This window comes from Harpia harpyja, chromosome 2 (assembly GCF_026419915.1).
Source record: "Harpia harpyja isolate bHarHar1 chromosome 2, bHarHar1 primary haplotype, whole genome shotgun sequence".
Taxonomy (NCBI): Eukaryota; Metazoa; Chordata; class Aves; order Accipitriformes; family Accipitridae; genus Harpia; species Harpia harpyja.
Window position 1 is genome coordinate 15,380,304 of NC_068941.1, and position 21,389 is coordinate 15,401,692.

General features: G+C 37.8%; 1 protein-coding gene across 9 annotated transcripts in view; it reads right to left on the reverse strand.

Annotated features, from left to right (window-relative positions):
* Positions 1–21,389, reverse strand: part of INPP4B (inositol polyphosphate-4-phosphatase type II B) — a 342,885-nt gene that overhangs the window by 172,285 nt on the left and 149,211 nt on the right. For all 9 annotated transcript variants that reach the window (XM_052816168.1, XM_052816159.1, XM_052816131.1 and 6 more), the window contains 2 exons: positions 10,602–10,720; positions 8,631–8,747 (listed from right to left, as the gene is read on the reverse strand). In XM_052816168.1, coding sequence (XP_052672128.1) covers positions 8,631–8,747; positions 10,602–10,720 — 236 coding nt within the window. The remainder of the gene's footprint in view (positions 1–8,630; positions 8,748–10,601; positions 10,721–21,389) is intronic.

Here is a 21,389-nt window from a genome sequence, read left to right on the forward strand (position 1 = left end):
CATTTATGCTGTTGAGATTTTGACAGCAGTAAATTTTACACTAAATTTTGACCACGCTACAGACTATATTTGTCCTTTGTTCTCCTGGCTTTCCAGCTATCACTTAGCAAGCTGCAAACAGTTTCTTAAAAAACTGCATGTTAGAAAGCAGGTATTTTTCCCTCCCTTTATGATCATGCAATCCATGGTGAACAGGACAAAACAAAGAACAGATCAAAACAGAATCCTGATTTCTGGCATGAAGAAAGCTAAGCATGGAGAATTTCAGCCACATGGGAATTTGTTTCCGTAATATACTGCATAGTGATTACATAAAGAGGCTTTGATTACTGTAAAATTCAATGATACGTGCATTTCTAATGTCATTGGAATTCTTAAATGATTACACAAGCCTTTCATGTTTATTCATCAAATATTTAAAATGCAGCATAATACAAAACATTTAACTAGTTTACTTTGAGAGCAATTTACTATGATCTTCTAACAAAAACTTGCTCAAGAAGATAAATTCTCACATTACATCCAATGCATACGATTCTTACTTGATTTTTAAATAGAATTATTTGCTCAGCTTATAAGTACAAAATTTCAAATGCAAACGTTTACTGGTACAAGCATATCCATAACTGTAAAGAACACTTTTATGAGACACATGGTAGAGGGAGAAAAATCTGTTCTAATAGATTGAAAACAGAACAAATTCAATTTCCCAGAATACACACCCCAAAACTTTAGAAGAAAAATCTGTTTCCAAACTGGTTTTGAGTGCCTGCTTACACAACACAAAAGCAAGGCCAGACTTACCACTGTTCCATATACATTTCTTTTTATCCTTTCAGTTCTCATGGCATCTAAACATATTAAATATTATGAAGAAATATTTTGGCACTGAAGGACTAGATTTTAAATACACTGTACTTTGTATTTTACATCAATATTTGTAAGTGTCTTTCTATGAAGGGAGATGGTTGAGAATATAAGAAGAAATCTGTTTGATTTTCAAGATGCTAAAAAATTAAGATAAAAAATATTATAAAATAAAAATCAAAATCATTTCAGAAAGTCACTGAATTACTTCCATTGGTACTGAACCGGGCTTTGAGAAAAATGGAAATTCCTTAGTGAGAATTAAGAGGCAGAAGCTACACTATCAACATTTATTTTTCTTTTTTTTCAATATTTAATACAGTTTCTAGAGGTAACTCATTGCTATTAATGTACAATTTTGGCTGCAAGTAAAGAAGGAGGCACGAACATCTTTTTCCTGCAGTATAATTACTTGTAATAGAAAGAACATTCTAAAGCCTTATTAGACAAAAGCACACGAAAACAGGAAAAAGTAAACCCAAGTTCACAGCTGTGATTTTTCAAGGAGTTCCACGTATCCACTTAAAGTTAGAAGTACTTCTACATCAACAAGAGAGGCATCCATTTGGGGTATTATTTTCCAGGTAAAGAAACTATCAAAAATGAGTTCAATAGGCAAAAATAGTTTTTTTCCAGTTTCATACTGGAAAAAACATTTTCTTAAGTCTTCAGCTTTTTTTTCACCTGCAGGAAGTGTTTCTCATTTATGAACTACCCATCAATCACAGATAAACATGTCAACTGTTGTGTGTATAATCATCTTAAGTAGCTACAGCTAAAGGCAAACACATCACTATTTTCTTGAACGTCAGTTCCCCTTTTGTACATTTTCGAGTTTGTGCTGGTGCAATGGGACTAACTGATCATTCACCTGACAAAAAAGGAAAATCACGTATGAGAACAGCCAAATCTTATCCTTTGAGTCATTCAAGTATTCCCATGTTGCTGCATTTAGTACAAGGAAATGCTTCATGCTTGCAGTGCCTGGGCTGCCTGTGAGGGCTGCAGTACCCGGCCTGCCAGGAGCGCCAGCCACCCCTCCTGAGGAGCTGTTCCTCCAGTGCCTTGTCCAGGGGTTGCCTGGGTCAAAGGCACTGGGAGAGAAAGCAGATCAACCCTTTGAAAGGACAGAAGCATATTCTTCAACCTGAAATCATGTTTTCACAGCTAGGTTGCTCCACACTGACTAAAGAAAGCAAGCATTGTGCCATGCCCTTCTTGCTCTATTCACCGTAGCGTGCATATTTCAGAGGAAAACATCCCAGCCTTCTGTACTAGGCACGTGCCCCTTGAATCCTAAAAGTCATCATTAAAAATGATAGGGCACCTTGGATTTGTTTGACTATTCTGGTGTGCTCAGTGCTGGTCTAGTGAGGGATGGAGCAATGAAGGATAACTATGAATATGCATATACAAAGTACTCAGGGAAGAATGATACATCTGCAAGCGTTTTGGACAGTGCTACAGAGATTGGAACAATCATGCCTATGTTACTGAAATACTTAGCTGGTTAAAATCTACAGGAAAATGTTAACATTTACTATTTGGTTCCCTTATTTCTAAGCAATTTCTAAGGCAACCCTTTACATTTTACAGAATGCAATTGGTCTCATCACTATGTAGTTTTACAACAGTTTTCCAAAAAGTCAGCTCTTAGAGCAAACCTTTGCCTGATGCGAGGCAGCAGTAGCATTTGATTGACAGAGTAGGTAGAAAAGGAAAAGAAAATGGAAAATTAACGAACAGTCGACTACAACTTTCCCTGAAGATACAGCAATAGGGAGGAGTTTGCCTCAATTAGGAAAAAAAAAAAGGGGGGGGGGGTAGGAGGAAAGCTAAGAAGAAAAGTAGGATGCTTTCAAAGAGAGAAAGATTTTTGCAAAGCAAATCCTTCCATTGAATTTTCAAGGGCTAGGCGCAAAGAGCAGTAAGGCTACAAATGGACTTTAAGTCTATACCTGTAACTTTCCTGGCCTTGACACTTATCCCCAATTCTCTTACTGATACACTAAGATATATGAAACCTTATTATACCCTCAGCCACTTCAAAGAAAGATTTTATTTCAATATAAACCCAAATGAAAGTCAGCAGTTTGTATTTCCCTTTATGTATCCAGACTTTTAAAAATACTGAGAAAGACTGACAATAACGCTTTAGGTGGATTCCACATGCACATGCCCAGAAGAATAAAAAACATTCCTCCCCCCAATATCTTTAATAATGGCATTTAGTAAGAATATATAGTTTGATGCAAAAGGGAAACTAAATCTAGCATCAAGTATATATTTGTGAAAAAAAAGTTACATGATTTTGAAAAGAAACATGAATATCTAAAGCTTTGTTGCAAGTATTTCTGTGGGTAGGACCGTGGTACTGTACCATACTGCTCTATTAAGAAGAATGAGATAATAAGAGTTTCTAATTTAAGGCAATATTTCTCTACAAATCCTGCAGAGATGACAGTGAACAGAACTGAGAAAAGGAAGAATTTGAAGTGCTCTTTCTTTAAACACAGTAGAGTACTTCCAACATTGCTTCAAGTTTTAAAGAAAAAAAAACAAACAGCTTCAGCAGTTTTAGTGTTCACAAGAGTGAAGGACTAAGCACTCCGGTACAGGCAGAGTGCAAGTAGGTGATGTGTAAGCTTTCACATTTATCTCTGCTAATACATTTCACATACTGCTCTGCAGCATTCCTGCTATTCAAGCCATGGGCCTCTTCAGCAGAGATGGCAAACCACACTAAACTGCATGGTGGTTTTGTGATACAGATCGATGCCCACAAGGGAATGCAGAACACTGTCACTTCAGATTTGGCTTCACAACTGAACTCAACATGCCTTTTCATGGCAGACAGTCTTTATTTCTCACTTACCCCAGTATAATGCAGTTTTAACAGGGATACTTGCAATATCAAGAAACACACAAAGAAAAACATTTTGCAAATTTTCATTCATAGTGAGCAAGTTTAATAGGTGATGCAAACCTCAACAGTTAAAAGATACGTAATTTGAAGCCTAAACAATCCAAAATTGTCACTATAATACTTGTTCCCATATCAAAAACCGGACTTCTATCCCTACTACTCTTAAAATTATCTAATTTATCTAATCTTATTCTCAGTAATTCAGAGAAAAATTGGGACTTAACCAATGCAAGACCAGACTGTAGAATGTGTAATATTTCAACTGCCTTGTATATGTCCCGGTTCTCTTTTCTCTCAGGAGATAGCATTAGAGTGGCTGTTTATATCTTCAATATCACATGTGAATTCCAGTAGTTATATCCATCCAAAGGGGATTATATCTACCTGCTGGTCTAAGACAAAGAGCAAAAACATCTGTTAAATCTCTAGCCCTAGCTGGTATATGAAGTCTCTGCTTTTGAAGCTTCTTCTCAAGCTTCCTGGTTTCCATCTCCTTCTACAAATAAGGGGAATCTGTGAAAGGGTGATGCAGAAACCAGATAAAGCTGTCACCAGACACAGAGAGTTGCTCAGAGTCCTCTGCTTCCAGCACTTCTCCATGTGTGGATCTAAAGGAGGCAGCCTAACTCACTGCGTGTCATACCAGAACATTACAATAGTGTTTACCTCAAGATCTTGTCAGATTAAAATAAACACAATCCCAGCATACAAGGTGGAAACATTTTCAAACCCACTTTACAGACAGAAAAGTTGGTGTAGTAAGACTTTAAGCTGTAAGTGTAACTGCATTAAACGAACACAAGTCAGATGTAGATGCAGCAACAGAAGAACCAGTCTTGGAAAACAAGCAAACAAAAGCCTCACCATAGCTAAATATTATGGTACTTGCCTAAAAATATAGCCACACTGCTCTACACAATGAAGTTCAGAACGCTTGCTGCAGGACACAAGTACATATATTCTAAACACAGAACACAGAAAGACTGCTGCCTACCAACTTAGTCACTAGGTATTCTGGCCTCTTAATGTAACACAAATTCATCTATTTTATATTTTCTGCAGGTCTGTCATGTGGCAGTGGTACCTGACTTGTGCTAAGCAGTATTTTCAAAGAGAATGAATCCAGCTTCAGCTTTAGAACTTGCTAGACCAAACTGGGCAAACCTGCATGCTTATAAGAAAGATAAGAATAGCACGCCTGTGCAAAAGGGGTACAGAGGTAATATTTTAACAGCAAATGAACCACTAATTCTGATGGTCCTGGACAATTACTTAAAGAACAGGTGCAGCCCCACCATTACAACAAAACCCAACTATCTAAAATCTTAAAGACAGTGCAGCTCAAGCCAGTGAAACATAAATTTGCTCATGGCAATATGGGAAGAAAATCTTTGCGATGTAGAAACAGATGTCACTGTATGTTTTTCAGAATATGGCATTACCCACTGCTTTGTATGAGTGGCTTCACTGGATATATTTAAATTATATTTCATAACCACACTCTATTAACTTCTTTATTCCAAATATATCAAAGTAAAGTAGGAATAGCATAGTCTTTATTAGAAGCTTCTATTTACATGAAAAATTACAGTTACAAATCACCCTAACTTAGGAAGACTAGCCAAAACAAAAAAAAACCAGCAAAAAAGTGTTTCGTTATATTAAAAAGCCTCAATTACAGAAAGCCTGACACAGCCAAGATATAATTATAATCAACATCAGAGATGTATAAAAAGTGAAAAGTGCAGTTAGCACATTCAGTGTGTCAAGCACAGTGAATGTGATACCAGCTGCACAGCACTTTAATATAATTAAACTGCACTTCTTATATAATGTAAGTTAAATGACAGGCAAGAGTGAAGTTAACTATCTGCTTTCTGGTACAGGAATGCACGCATTGCAAGGTTATTTTTAAATCTTTTTAAAAAGAGCAGCACAAGTAGCATGTCAGCAGTGCCAAAAAAAATTTTGGTTGTGTCTCACTGGTGAGCATCCCCTTTCACTTTAGCATTATGACCTGTGTGCACAAACGAAACAATATTTAATTATTTTTGTATTACAGTAAAAATCCATTGGGTTTGAAAATGAGACCTAATTATCTTGTATCAACAGAGGCAGGTTTAGGCAAAAAACAAGAAAATGCTTTACCCTGTGATGTACCCACTGCCCTTTCCCCACCTTCTCTACAGTCTTCTATTTGTAGCAGTAAAATCCTGCTGAGTTTAATTAATGCGCAGAATTCACTTCCTTTAGTTTCATTTTAATTACAAGAGAAATGAGAAAAGAATAAGTATATATTTGTGACCAGAGATATTAGCTACTCTGAATTGGTTAACTGAAGTAACCAGGAGTAGTATAGCCCTGATGGTGTAGGAATTCTTATTACTGTAGCTTTTTGCCCAATTTCTGCAAAATATTTTGCAGTCAGGTCCAGGGTTTATTCTGCCACAAATGCTCACTTGTATGAGCTGGTGAGTGGTCTGGAAGCACAGCCTAGAAGAGCAGAGCATACCTAACAGCCTTGGATTCCCCTCCACCCCCAAGCGGATTACCTGTCTGCTTGGAGGAATGGTAGGGCTACCTGTTGCGGCAGTTTTTGAGGAAAAAGAAAGCCAGCTTTGTTGTAGCCTGGATAATCAGAACCGTGAAGCCACAGCACTTGGAACAGGCTTACTGCCAAAGGGACACATGCCACTTCTTGGGTAATGAAGCAAGCATTGAAGTCTGTGCTGCTGCAGCTATGCTGGTAAAGGTATCAAGCTATAGCGCATTTAAACCTGACTTTTATGAATCTATATACACCTCCAGACTCAAAGAAGTCACCTGAATTAATAGAAAAGCGTGATGGCTTCCAATTAGAGGAAAGAAAGTCAAGCTATTTGTTTTATCGTTGCTGATACTCTAGGATATAAACAGAAGTCCAAATACTGCCACAAATGAAGTCGCAACCTTGGTGGCCCGGGGTGATTCACATGTGCTGCAGTCTACCTTGATTTAAATCTTACAGCTTATTTAAATTTTTCTTACCTACATCCAGTTTTAAAACAGCTGAGTATTACAAAAGACTAAATACATGCAAACCAGAGATGGGATTAACATCTTCCCCTACAAAAAGGTACTATAAACTATAGATCTAGAATGTTTTACATAGGAACTACACAACTGGTATGACAAAGGAGAAAGGTATTCTCTTGTGACTTATCAGCTACCTTAATGGGATACTCTAGGAGACACTCTAGTCCTGTACTACAGTTGTAAGGAACAGTTATAAAAAGTTCTTAAAATTTTGCAAAAACTTATCAAGTTACATTCATTCTCTAGGCTAGATCTTGTCCTGTATAAGAGGCAGTACAGAGGTCTGCAACTAGAAGAGTAGTAGTACAGAGACAGCTCTATGAATCAAGTCCACTTTTTTCACTTACAGATAGGATATTATTTTCCATCATTTTGTCAGTCACAAGAGAAACTGGAAGGGAAAGGACAAAGTCAAACTCCTTTCATACAATTCCTGTATCTGTGCATGGGTGGCAAGTTTATTGAATAAACAGCAGATCCCATTTTAAGTCCCTGTAGTCTAAACCATAACCAAAAATTAAAACATACACATTGTGAAAATGTGCGTACATGCCTCTTTCCCAGTTATTCTTAAACAGAAAAAAAATACCTTAGTCTATAAACTGAAAAAATCCAGATTCTATGTCTAAAATACATTCCTGTTAAAGGGCACAGTGAGGAGACAGATCCAACCTGTTTGCTCACAAAGGTCCAAAATTTAACCAAACATATCAACTATTTTCTACCTGAAAAAAAAAAAAAAATTAGAAGTCTTCTAAACATATAACTTTACTCATGTAAACAGTTCAAAGACATTTTCAAGTTGTAAGGTATGCCTTTAATTTCCTTCTTATGGATAATGAACACATATACAGTCATGACATGAGCTTGCATGGTCTTTAAGCATACCAGGGGCCAACTACAGATATGTAAAGAGCAATTCAGCTAATTAAATACAGGTGTGAAGGGCCATTTTTGATGCCCAAGAGAAAACTCTCAGCTGGACTCCAGCTGCCACAGAAGAAAAACACAGATCTCCCATAGGTCCTATGATACCTTCTAGCTCTGTAAGGCTGTCTTAGATCACCTGGAGCACATAAAATGGCACTCACCATCTATATTTGGCAGTTAAATCACTCAAACAGTCCCACTGACCTCCATACATCATCTCAAGTGAGTAACTGTTTCTCAGCGTAAAAAGCTGACAGTGTAACCAAAAGCGTACAACATTAGAACCCAAAATGATTCACTTTTAGCAGTGACACAGAAGATCTCGGACCCTTACAAATCGATAATAGTAGCAGCCACAGGAGAGCTGCATGTATCACCACGCAAGAGTTTAAAATAAAATATTATTATCTCTCTCAAACATCAGGTTACAGGCTCTATTATCATCCTGGTTTGGGCATATAAATAAAATATTATCAGAAACATATTTCTGAAAAATTATTCACAGCGATGTTATCTCAGTCTATTCCATATGTTCTCTGCTATCAAAAAGCACACAAGAGTAATCTTTAATTTGCCAGGAATACCTGTGCTGATTCATGTAACTAATTAAACAATAGCAAAGGGTCCATCCTAAGTGCATGGTTCTCTTTCTCTATACTCTAATATAACAACAAAAAATAAAGTACATTTTAGGTATAAGAGAAGAGCAAAACCGATTCTACATAAACCTGTTTCCCCAATTTGCAAACTTGCTAAAGAGAGCCAAAGAAGAACATGGTGAGAAACTTAATCCTCGGTAAGATTTATGCAAGAAATGAAGCAAAGCACTTACCGTGTCTTGAGATTTATCTTTGACATCATAGACTGTCAGTTTTATTTTAGTCTCCTCATAGATGGGGTATTCCGGTGGGAATGTCACACCAGTCAAAAACAGTGGATCTCTTGTACCCTGTGTAACACGAGTAAACATTCAGTAAGGTAACAGCTGTGCAACGTGTAGTATGCCATTATGGATGTACAGAAACTGTGGGCTCTTTAAAAGAAGTTCGTTTTCTACAGCAGAGATATGTGAACAGCTAAGTATTAACTAATCAGTAAGAAAACTGGACAACTTTAAAACTTTGTCAGGAAAATTTCAAAAAACTTTCTGGAAAGTTTTTTAACTGGAAAAGATATTAAGTTCTTCTGAAACAGAGCATAGCAACATGCTTTTAAACAGCTCAGCCACCAGGTACCAGTATCTGGAATACAACCTGTAATAAATAATCCCTTTCTTTATCCCACGATACTTTCTGAAAGTACTGCAATTTCATATTAATTTAAATGAACTAAAGATATAACACACACACACACACACGAGATCTTCATTAGGTCACAATAAAATATCTATAGAAATGCTATAGAGACTCCCTGTATTACATTAGGGATACTGATTTGTGGGGAGGGGATTCCAATACCCCTCTTGAGGCAGTAATGGAGTAAGATAACATTCCTGTGCTTTGTAACATTATGATTATATCTAAAAGCTGTACACGGAAGTAACTATATCATGGCTTCAGATATACAAACAGTTAAATGAATCATATAAAAGGTTGTTTGTAATTTCTTAATGTTTAATTATACTTAATTTCCAAAGATTACCAGGCTAGTATCCTTAAATTTTCTATTAAATAAAGGATTTTGCACAATAAATGTAATTTCTCTTGAAGAAAATAACTTTTCTGTGCCCCTGCCTCCCCCTCACCCAAAGCTTGACTATGAAGCTGAGAGCCTTGACACAACAAATTCAGAGATTTATTCAGATCTGGGACATTGTATTAGGAAAGGCATCAACTTCTATGAAAAAGAAAATACATATATATATACTCCATCTTCTGCATGACATCATTCCAGACAGTCTGCAATGAAACATCCTGATCAGATATGAGGTATTTGAATTAAGCAGTTTCGGGATGGTTGATGGCTGAAACCATAACAATTTGATTAGTAGTTGGTTGAAACTGATCACACAAAGAGCTCATGAAACATTCTCATTGTATTTAACAGTTAAAGCAAGTCTTTGGCAAAATCGTGTGTGTGTTTACAATAAGACTTCCCTGTTTCTTAATGAGTCTCTCCATAAGTTAAGAAAGTTACACCTACGCTGCCTGCTCACACCTAATTTTCTCTGTGAACCATTTTTGCTGTTTCTGACACTGATGCTTACAGGGCAAGGCGAAGACTAGCAAAGCAGCCTCAGACAACTTTTGCTGTAATATGTGATACAAGTTACTAATTATTTCATATAAAGTCACAGATGTTTCATACACACACTCTTTTCCCTAATTATAGAAATAAGCTAGTATTTTTCAAATTGCAAAAGCGTCAGCTTTCCAGTGGAAAAAATAGAACAAGAAACAGATAGGATAACAGACCATATAATACACCTATGTTCTTCTGTAATTTAAAAATACTTTATAAACTCACTGTACTCTTAATTTAGTTTTACTTTGCATTGCCTTGTCCTTTCAGGAGAGCAACTATTCCCTGTTTCATCCTAGACCTACGTTTGGAGAACCAGAGTATTCTCTATGCCTCTACTTGGAACAACAGAGCTTTCATGAAAAGCCAAGTTCATTTCTAACTGTTTATCCTGGTTAAATGCCAAGAACTACAGAACACTCTAAGGTATGCTTTACTAACTGCCAGAGTGTGCTTGTCTTACCTAAGACTATGCACTAACTTGTTTTATTTCTCATTCACTTGCTAAGGAAGAAATGAGCAATTCATTAGTCAACATGTTAATTGAATAAGAGACTCTCACCTCCACGATTTCAGTGCTTGAATACCTCGTCAAAATGTGCTCTGCTGGATGTACCACCGAGACTTGTATAAACGTATTCAGCTTCCGATCACGGGTAGCAGCCACTAGATCCTTGCATGCTGGAGACAGTACAAAATAAAAATAAAATACTCAAAAGAAAACTCTGGGAAGAGGCTGTCACAGGCACAGGACAAAGCAGACTACACTCCGGCTCCAGATTAAATCTCTAGAGACAAGCCGATTTAACACAGGAAGTCCCTTGGAAGTAACTTACAGAAATAGGAAGTCACATGCTGCAGAACTGAACTGAGATTTCGTTTCCACTAAAAATACTTGCAGCTTCTGCAAACCTCCCTGCCAGAGGCTCATCAGCTCCAGTATATGAATGTGCGTGCGCATATGTGCACACACACACTGCAATAGTAGGTAATTTTACATAAGCACTCATTTAATTTGCCACGAAATCTCTCGCAGCAGCCTAATTTGATCATCTCTTGTCGGACAATTTTCACAGTACATGACCATTTAAAACACATTTTAAGCCAGTTAAATGCTATCAGTGATTAGGTTAGTTTATATAGTCTGATACTACATTATGAACTTTTTAGTAGAATTAATAATCGAGTAAAAATCTACATACCTAAAAGCAGACAGCAAAATAACCAATTCCTTTGTCAGTGACTGGCATATAAATGAGAAGAATAATTGTATTCTGGCTATATGACATCATTATTAAAACTCATTCAACCTAATAAATATAGAGAAATTCAGTTCTTGTTTAATAATTCATTTTTATCCTGGGCTCAGTCATACAGGTGACTGAGTTCACTCTTTAGAATAACACACCTCATGCCTTCTAACCAAAAGAATGAAAGCACCAAAGAAAAAAGAAAAGGAGGAGGAAAGAAACAATGCACCATTAGCTGCTCTGCAGAAGGGATGTGGACTAATGGGGCATGCATTGGCTCAAATGCAAATCCCATCCACCTTACGTTCTTCAATAAGGAATACGCGACAGTGAATACTGTGATAGGATCTACCCAGCCTTTTCTGCAGTGCATCAAACTGCACTGGTATCTTAGAAGCCTCAGGGAAGAAAAGAAAAGCCTACGGTTTTGGAGAGGCTAATTGTCAAGAAAGAGCTGAGGACATTTTCTAGCAGTCACTGCCAACTGGGAGCTTCCTCAAGTGCAGCTGACCTTTAACATTTTAAAAGGTGAGTCAGATTATCCTCACAGCAAGCAAACCTGGTCTGATGAGAAGCCAAGGCAAGGAAAGCTCTGCTACATACAAAAGGCAAACTCAGCTTGGTTTATACTTCTTTTTCTTTGGGCTTGGACCTGCTGCTTGAGGAAATAAAAGGAAAACTGGCTGAAGCTTTTTTACCACGCTTCCGTAACAGTTAAAAGGGAACAAGGAAACAATTAAATCTAACCTTCACAGAATATTTTGAAGTTTTTGCGTTAGCCCGAATTGCCAATGAAATCTCTTGGTAGACAGTCTCAAACTTACTCTATCATAATTTGGTGGTAAAAGTGGGGTAAGAATAAAGTTTGTGCGTGATGAAGTCTTTATGTAACAGCTGATATAACAGCACCAGACTCAAATAGCAAGCCAGCAATTCCTTGCTACTAAGGCTCACCACGTTATTGAAATGACTCTAAATATTAGCACTACTTGATATGACCTGAAGAATTATACATGTAGATTTACTGAAAAGCAGTTAGTAAAGCACAAAATATTGGGCAGACACCTACCTATTTGAACTATATCCTCTCTAAAGCTGACCACAGATGCAGTATTAGATCATTGAAATTTCCAGATACAGCCATTTCCCCCCACAAACCCTCATCTTATGCCACCACCCAATCCTTAAATGTTCCACTCTATAATCATGTTTTTAGCATATAGCACAGTAAAGCACAGTTTCAGAGGAACGGCAAGAGGGCTCATGTTCACTACCAGGAGTTGGAACACTGACAGATATAGTCAAGTTTTTCACACCCACCACAAAGGAAGGCTAGCCAGCTCACAATTCAATGGACCTCCAAAAATGAGCAGAATATACCAGAACGGAAAAAACAGAAAGAGACAGAAACTTAGGAAAAACAAAAATAAAGCCCCCCAAAACCCCACCAGTGACTCTGCCAGGAACCCTACAGCTGAACTTTTGTAAAAAGTACTAGTGCGTGATGAATGGAGGTAAATCCCCCATAAATAATGGTTTGATTTACTTGTGGGATATCTCAAATACATTAATTAGATGTGACTAATTCTTTTAGCAGCCAAGAGCACAGGCTTTTATCCTATTGATAAATCTTTAACAATAGGAAGATGATCTGCACTAAGTGGTCACCACCTTGATGATATCTGAGCAAAGGAGACAATTAATTTCTGTGATAGTAGGGCAATCCAGTCATTAGCTCACTTTCCTGTAAAAAGGCAGCTTAGCAACATAATCTTGAATTTCATTGGCTAGAGTTGACATGAAGATAAATCATCTGCATATCTCCAATGGGGAAGATCAGCATACATTATCAGAACTCTTTGGGACATCCCAATGCAGAAGGATAAATGAAATAAAATGGAACCTGCATGTACTTTGATGACAGAGTTATTTGTCTGTATTGCGACATTGGGCTACTGCTGTTCACAGCTACCCTTTCAGTCAGAGAGGATATTCAATAAGGTTGTCAGTGGCAGAGAACTGAAGATTTGGTGTGACACAGAATTTGTCAGTTTGAGCCACAGTGCATCACTTCCCTTAAAAACAGCCCAACTGAAATGCTTAACAAAACATAAGGGCTACTTTTAAGCTGATGCCGAAGAACAGAAGTTTGTTATACCCTGTTCACAGCCTGGCCAGTTCCACAGCCCCACACTGCATTACTGCCTTTTGAACTACTGTACTAGCAGTATCTCTGAAAATCTTGGGTCTTCTCAACACTCTTTGGACAAAGTGAAACATTACATGGCTGTGAAAGTGAAATACTAGCTATATGTTATATATTTAAACACATCTGTTGGGCATTATTGACAGACTACTCAAAAAGAAACTGATGAAAATACAAACACGAAAGGCATGTTACGGCTGTTTTCTTAACTGCAAATGTAACACAGTGAAAGCAGGTGACAACATCAATGCACTTTCCATCATAACCTACGCCCAAGCAGACCACATACATAGGTCGCATTACTTTTCAATACTTCACTATGCTTGAATTAATTCTGGAAAAACTCATCAACAAAACTCAGTGAAATGAAGTGACAGCTTGTACTTACATGCCAAAAGTGTATGAATCTACTCATTGTGACTGTTGACTCAGTGTGTAAAAGCCTGAGTCATCCATTCCCCTGGTGATCCCATCTCTGCTAAGCCTATCGGTGTGCAATGAAGGTTTAAGGAAGAACTGCATTAGGAATAATTTATGCTTTTATATCAACAAAGAAAAAAGTTAAGATGGCAGGAAGAAACAACTCCTCTACATACTAAGCAAAGAAAAAGAAGGGAAGAAAGACAGCAAAGTTATCACTATGTGTAGAGCAAGATGAAAGGCTGCAAGGAAAAAGAACTGCTCTAGAATACATTTACAAATACTTATGTATTTTGCAAAGCTCTGTGGTCTACATTTAAAACTGTCTTACTATTTAAAATGCCTTAAAACAGATAACATTTAATCAATGTTATCCTTCAACACTTATTTTCTAAAGAATAAAAGCAAAGAGAATATTGTTGTTTCATTTCCTCTACTGTTGTTGTTCTACTATTAAAACTATAATATTGTTCTTGCATGAATCGCAGTAAACAAGTGCTCCTTTTCTATCAGTCATGCCCATACATTGTCCTGTACATTCCAGTACCACTACGATGCACACACCCCATGTGTGCTGTAAATGCAAACAGCACGAGTAGATGTTTGATTCTGAAGTCCTGCCACATTCAATATTTCACTGTTCTCTATGCTGCACTAACATGCATGTGTGCACACGTAAAGACAACAGAAAAGAAAAAGAAGAAAAAGAAAAGAAGGTTACTGTTTCCTCAAAACTGCGCTATGCTGTAAACACGGTAGAATCTTGCTTCATGGTTTCAGTGACCAATTCATGGGATCAGGGAGAATTTTCTAAAAATGTTACCTGAATGGAAGAACAGAGCACAGAGAGAAAGGCTAAAAAATCCAATGACTATATAACAATAACAAGGGAGAAAACAAATAAAACAAAAACCAAGGCAGATATAGTCTGGAAATTCATCATCTACCTTCCCAGAAACTGTAACAATTCTGACCAGGTGTTCAGCACTGCTCCAAGTACTAAGCCCACTGGAGCCAGAAGAAATTAATCTGGCAGAGAAATGGGGAGATGCAGCATGTCCCAGAACTGAAAAAGATCCAGTAGCTGGAACAAGCGACAGGGGCAGAGGGACTGAAAGACATCCCCAGCTCAGAGTTCACAGAGTTGTTTGGGAAGGAAGCCAAGGACTAGCCCAAGAATCGGGAAATGGCATTGAAATTAATAATGTTTATTTTTGTTAGTGGGGGAAATTACAGCACACTGGTGAATGTCTTCCCAGACTAGGAATTCACACAATGAATGTATTAACCTACATGGCAATTTGCGAGGTAGCTTTTTCTCTAACCAGTGACAGAAATGACATTTCCCACAGCCTCATTCCCTCCCATTTTCCAAACCAAAACAGATTCCAAGGGGCTGGCAAGGGACAGGAATTAACCAGCATAGCCCTGTTGTCTCCAGGGCACACTATTTTGTATGCTGTCAAAACAGAACAGAAAATTAGTAGTATCTGAAGACAAGGGGCATGGGAGAAGCCTGTGTGTCTCACACACATATGTGAACATAATGTTCAAAATTTTTTTTCATTTCATTGGCATTGCAGCAGCATTATTATCCCAAAGCAACTTAGTTTATAAATAATAATGTACAGTCTGTCTTGATAGACTAATTAACTGAGGTGCAGCTATTCCTTAGTGGGCAAAAGGACAGATTAAATAAGAGAACACTACATTCAGAGCTGTGCTACATGCAGAACACTAAACAGTACACAGTTTTCTTTCCTCCACCCCGGGGGAGTGTTGAGGAGGGTAGGGAGGCGTAAGAGAAGAAAGTGCACATCACCGCTGCTTCTGCCTCTGCTGAACACACAGCACTAACCAAGCTTGCTGAAAAGAATACCTTCAGTCAGGCACACATAAAGGCTTAGGAATAATCCAACTTCAGAACATACAGGAAAGCTTTGGCCATACTTTTGAATTAAAAGCATAAATGCAACTGTGAGAGGAATGAGAACAGGACAGCGATGTATTCTCTGTGTGGCAAAACATGTCTGAAAGCAAATGAGACAAATGTTTGGGGATTGGTATTAGCACAGAATGGTGTTAATGAGCACCCATCCAGCTAGTGCTCCATAATAAATATTATTAATTGGTTTATCATAAATACTACTAATTAGTTGTCCCATTCATGTGTCAGCAGGAATGCTTCAGTTTGCTGGTGTGTAAAGAACACCTCTACCTAGGGACCAAGAGAACAAAGAAGTTACTCCCACAACAATTTGCAATGCAGACTCCCAGTAAAATTCACTGTACAACGCTAAATATCACAGGATGCAGCCATAGAAATTATAATATCCACGTTATCACAAAATGAGGGCGCAGTTACATAGTCATGAAACAGGTATGTATTAGGAGGGCCACTCGTTAACATTAGTAACTAAAAGAGATGCTCAGACTTGGGTAAACTCTGCAATGAAAAGAATCTCTACAGAATAGAAGACTACTTTTGGACCACATACACAAATAAGTAAAGATCCACTGATTTTTACCTAAGAAAAGGTCCAAGATCACTGTTCCTGTCTCTGGAGATGAGAGGCTTGTATAAAAGTAAAATACGTATCTGTTCTCTGGAATGTACAGCTGGTTGCTAAAGTACCCTAGTTATATCTCAAGGAAATGCACATACATAATTACTATCCTTCAGGGGATGCCTGTAATTAACAGAGGAAAGAAAACTTCTACCAACAGTCCAAGGAGAAAGAGATGACAGGGAAGTATTATCAGATTAAGCATAAAGAAAGATATGTTTATGACATCTCTACAAATACAGGTTTGGGAAAAAAAACCCTACAAACACCACCAATATTAGCAGTACTCACTGTAAGTAACATATCAATATGTTGTCCAGAAAAACATCAATCATTGCCCACTTAATTTGCAGCTAAAACACCACAATTACTTAGGAGTCATTGAAGTAAGATACAACGAGTGCTGCTGGGGGAGAATGGGGTATGCTGATCAAGGGTAGGGCAGGGATAAATGATCATACCCAGGAGTTGAGATGCCAGCTGCACTCATCATCCTATTTGCATATGAAGTGATAAATCTGGTTAGAATTACCACTGTGAAAATCAGAAGTGATCTATTTCAGAATAAGTTCTGCCCACCCTGGGTTTTGCAGTACTAAAGAAATTTTAGGGTTTGTGTCTTCTGTGTTTTACTGAAAGTCTCATGCTGGACTAGAGCATTAAGCAGAGCACTTTCAAACTGCATCCTTCTTTCTCCAGGAAGGTAAAATAAATGCAAAAGGCTTAGACTGTAACTTTGCATTGCCATTACCAGCAGCAATAATAGCCATTTCCTGAGCATGGGTTTCAATTCTTCTGACATGTTAGAACAGGCCTATTTCATATTGCAGCTTTGCTATTCAGCCTGGACAACCCCGGTTATTTATAGAGTTTAAGTATGATAGATGCAAGAGTCTCAGGAAAGGGGCTGACTGGATCAGCGTACAGCTCCCAGGCATATTTCCACTGCAGAAGTGAATGCACGGTTACATGTGTTAACCATCCATTCAGTGCAATTTACATTTTGGTAGTGCATTAATCCATTGCTAATGTTAGACGAACTGTTCCAGCACATTCACTGCTAATGCTCATGCTCCTCTAGCTTTATTTACAATTGTGTATAAGTGACTTCTGCCACCTCTGTGCTCTAGACTTAAGCTACACAATGGCAACGAGGTCACGGAAATTAATTTCTAGCTTTGCTCAGAACAGCTGGCTCCTTAAGTTATGAAACAAACTGCTCTTGATCAACATTTTTAAACTCCTTTAATTTTTGAAACTATATCTGAGAATGTAAGTGTCTCTGTGTATCTTTTTCATGTAGTGCTATATTTAGTTATAAAAATTTACTTCTTCCAAAAAAGACTGCATTTCTTTACTGAGCACGCTGTGCCTCTACCAGCACAGAGAACTCTGTTTTTCTGAGATGCTGCAGTAGTCTAGCGAGAGCAAAGCAGAGAGCTTGCTGTTGCTCTAGATTCTCCATTACCCTCTTTACCTTTTGTCCAAAACTATTCTGCTCATGGCACCGCCTATTAATGGTATTTATGCTCTGACCAGAAGGTGACTTCAGTTCTCTGGTGAGAGAAATGAGGAAAGAAAAAAAAAAAAAAAATATATACATGCTTGAAGTCTTACAAAAACTTGTTATATATTACTACTCTCCAAAATATATTCATATCAAAATGGATTTTGATACTGTTATTCCAAGGCTGTAATTTATTTTCGTATTGTTGCTATTTTAGAATACCACAAGAGGGTTTAAATCTCCTGGAAACCCCTAAATACCATTTCCCCCTTCACTTTTCCCCAATGTTGTCAGATCAAGTATCTAATAAAGAAGTAAACTTGCTGTATTTTCTTTCAAAGATTTCTCACTATCCTGAGAATAGAGTGGTTACAAGTTTAAGTACCAGCTGAAGAATTAGAGGAATAGCAAATCATAGAATCATAGAATCATTTCGGTTGGAAAAGACCTTCAAGATCATCGAGTCCAACCATCATCCATGCCCCCTAAACCATGCCCTGGAGTACCCTGTCCACTCGCTTTTTGAATACCTCCAGGGATGGTGACTCAACCACTTCCCTGGGCAGCCCATTCCAATGTTTGACAACCCTCTCAGTAAAAAAATTTTTCCTAATATCTAACCTAAATCTCCCTTGCCTCAACTTGAGGCCATTTCCTCTTGTCCTATCTCCAGACACCTGACAGAAGAGACCAACACCCACCTCACTACAACAGTACACAGACTTCCCTTTTTCTTTTAACTATGGGTTTCTTTATACTATAAGCTCATAGCAAACATCTAGAACCTGTAAAAATTTCTTTCAGATTGGATAAATAAAATATATTCTGCTGGTTCCTAACTTTGTCCGTCCTTCAGAAATAAAATAAATGTACAAAAATATGTCAGCAATACCACAAGAAGATGAAAAGAAACAAAAGTGCCAATTCAAAGTTTTCAGTCTGCCACATCTGTTTTTATTATAACAGCATACATTGCTTCCTTTGACATAAGCATTTATACACTGCCATACCAGTTGTCAAGTGAAGCATTATGTGGTTTTGATCCTCAGTGTGCAGTATTACTTTACAACACTGAAGAGACAGTCCTTTTCTCCAATATGTAAAGAAAATTCAGCTGTTGCTTAGCCTTACTCCAAATCCATGTCATCATATACAACTTTACAACATACTTTCAGGCTTGGTAAGGAAAGAAACTTCCCTTGCAAAATACAGGAAAGCCATCAGGCAACACAGTCCAGCAACTACAGCAGACAAGCTTCAGAAAGAACTCTAGACAACCTGAAATCTTTTAGGATGCTTCTTCACTGCAGTACAGCTGCTTTGAGCAGCTGTAAGTGAGCTACTCCGGATTCTGGTTAGAAGTCCAGCTACAGGAACCCAGTCCTCAGCAGGGAGTGATCCACCCCGCTTCTTTGGCATGTCATACAGCCCGGACAAGACTTCAGGGTCCCACAACTATGTTGCTATTACCACCCAAGCTAGTTGATGTTAACCAAGTATATCTAAACAACAGTGCAGTTTTAGAGGCTGCATTAAGGAAGTTTTAGAGGCTGCATTAAGGAAGTCCCTTTCACAAACTTCTCTGGAGCCAGCTCTCTAATTAATTATAAGCTAATTGACTACATGGCCATAGCTCTGTTGCCCATGAGACACTGCTAGTGAATAAAACTATTCATTTCATCTTTAAGTGAAAATGTTACATAGTAAAGGCAATCATGATGAAGGTGCCAGGACAAGATGCAGTAGGGAGTTATATTAACAATAGTTACTCTCAGAAGAAAAGACTGTCAATAGTTAGACTTGCAAGCAAAGCTACTGCTCTACTGTCTAACCAAACATCCTTTAAGACTCATTTGTCTGAAAAGATTTGTGTTCCCTTCCTTTACATATGCCAAGGATGGAGCCTCCAGTGAAGGATGAGGAAGCGATGTAGCGTTGATCAATTTCACAAAGATTCCTAAAAAAAACAATACCCAAGGGAGCATGGCAGAAAGGTTTGAGCACTGTAGTGCTCTCCATGTGTAGTCCTCAAATGAGGCAGAACATGGCCTTTAAAAGAAGCAGGCAGGGTATTAATGAGCTGCATGACTGTACTGTTGGTTTTTTTTTTTTATCCCCCACCCCCATTAGGATACTAAACTCTAGCCTGATTCACAATTGGTTCCTGTTGCATAGGTGCCTGTCAAATGTTGAAAACGACTAGTGAGTCTCTGTCTAAAAAGAGTCCTCTACAGAAAAGAGGAAGCAAAGCACTCCTCCCTCCAATATACCAGAGGCCATCTTTTAGCAAAACAAAACCCATGCTCTTTGACATGTCTAAGAGGAAACCAGACTAAAATGTACTTCAAAGGCAAGGCAATAAGAGCAAGACACACTTTTAATCAAAGGAGAAAATAGATTTCTGCAATCCAGAACAATCGCTTTTAGCCCCGTAATGATTAAATTTCCTAGTCAGGAAATGCATGATAAATGCTAAGTAATCTGCATGCAAGCTGTAGTTAAAGGGAGAAGATGTTCTAATATAAGTAAGACTTGTCTGAAAAGGTGGCAATTCTGGATTAATACCTAAATTAGAGATCCAAGTAAGAGACAATGCTTTAGTCCTCAGGGGATTTTTGAAACAGCCATTCTGACAAACAAATTAGGATTACTTTAATAGCATGGGACCTGCATGAGATAGCAAAGTATAACCCCCTTCATAAGAAATTAAATACATCTATGTTTGTGTATTTTCACATAAACGACAGAGTCCAGAAATAATAAAAGTTCACAGATCAAGGGTTGTGTCAGAGGACAAGTTTCAAGGAATCCACCTCCCATGAACATTTTGGAGTAGTTTACTCACATATCCTGAAGAAATAATCTTTACTCCTAAACTTCTCCAAAATGTACGTCTCAGCCATGAGAACTCTGTTGGTACAGACAAACAGCCTTTAAAAAAGTACAGGGTAACAAATACCATACTGACTGTAGCTCTTTTGACACACTTAGATGTCATTTTAAAGTAACATGCTTAAAGCAGCATATACATTTGTATTTCCAGTTTCTTCAAAATCAACACTGAGCTCGTCTCTCAAAATACTGGCCTGTAATTATTACTCTAAATTGTTAACTCATAGATTTACAAAATGTCTGCAGCTTGTATTTTGAGACATATCTAAAAGGGGGAGACATTAACGATTAGCCCAGCATACTGCATGCTAAACTAGAAGGTTGGTTCCTTATACTGTAAATTGACTGTCATTCCAGCAGGAGTTTCCTCAAAGGTGAAAAACTGCTGTTTACACATTACAGTACTATGCTAGAAACTGCCTTGGTTTTGATGTGTTGACATACGTAAAGACATAGCTGACTTCTTCCCAGAGAAATAATTTTAAATTATGTCAACTCCTTTGTACAA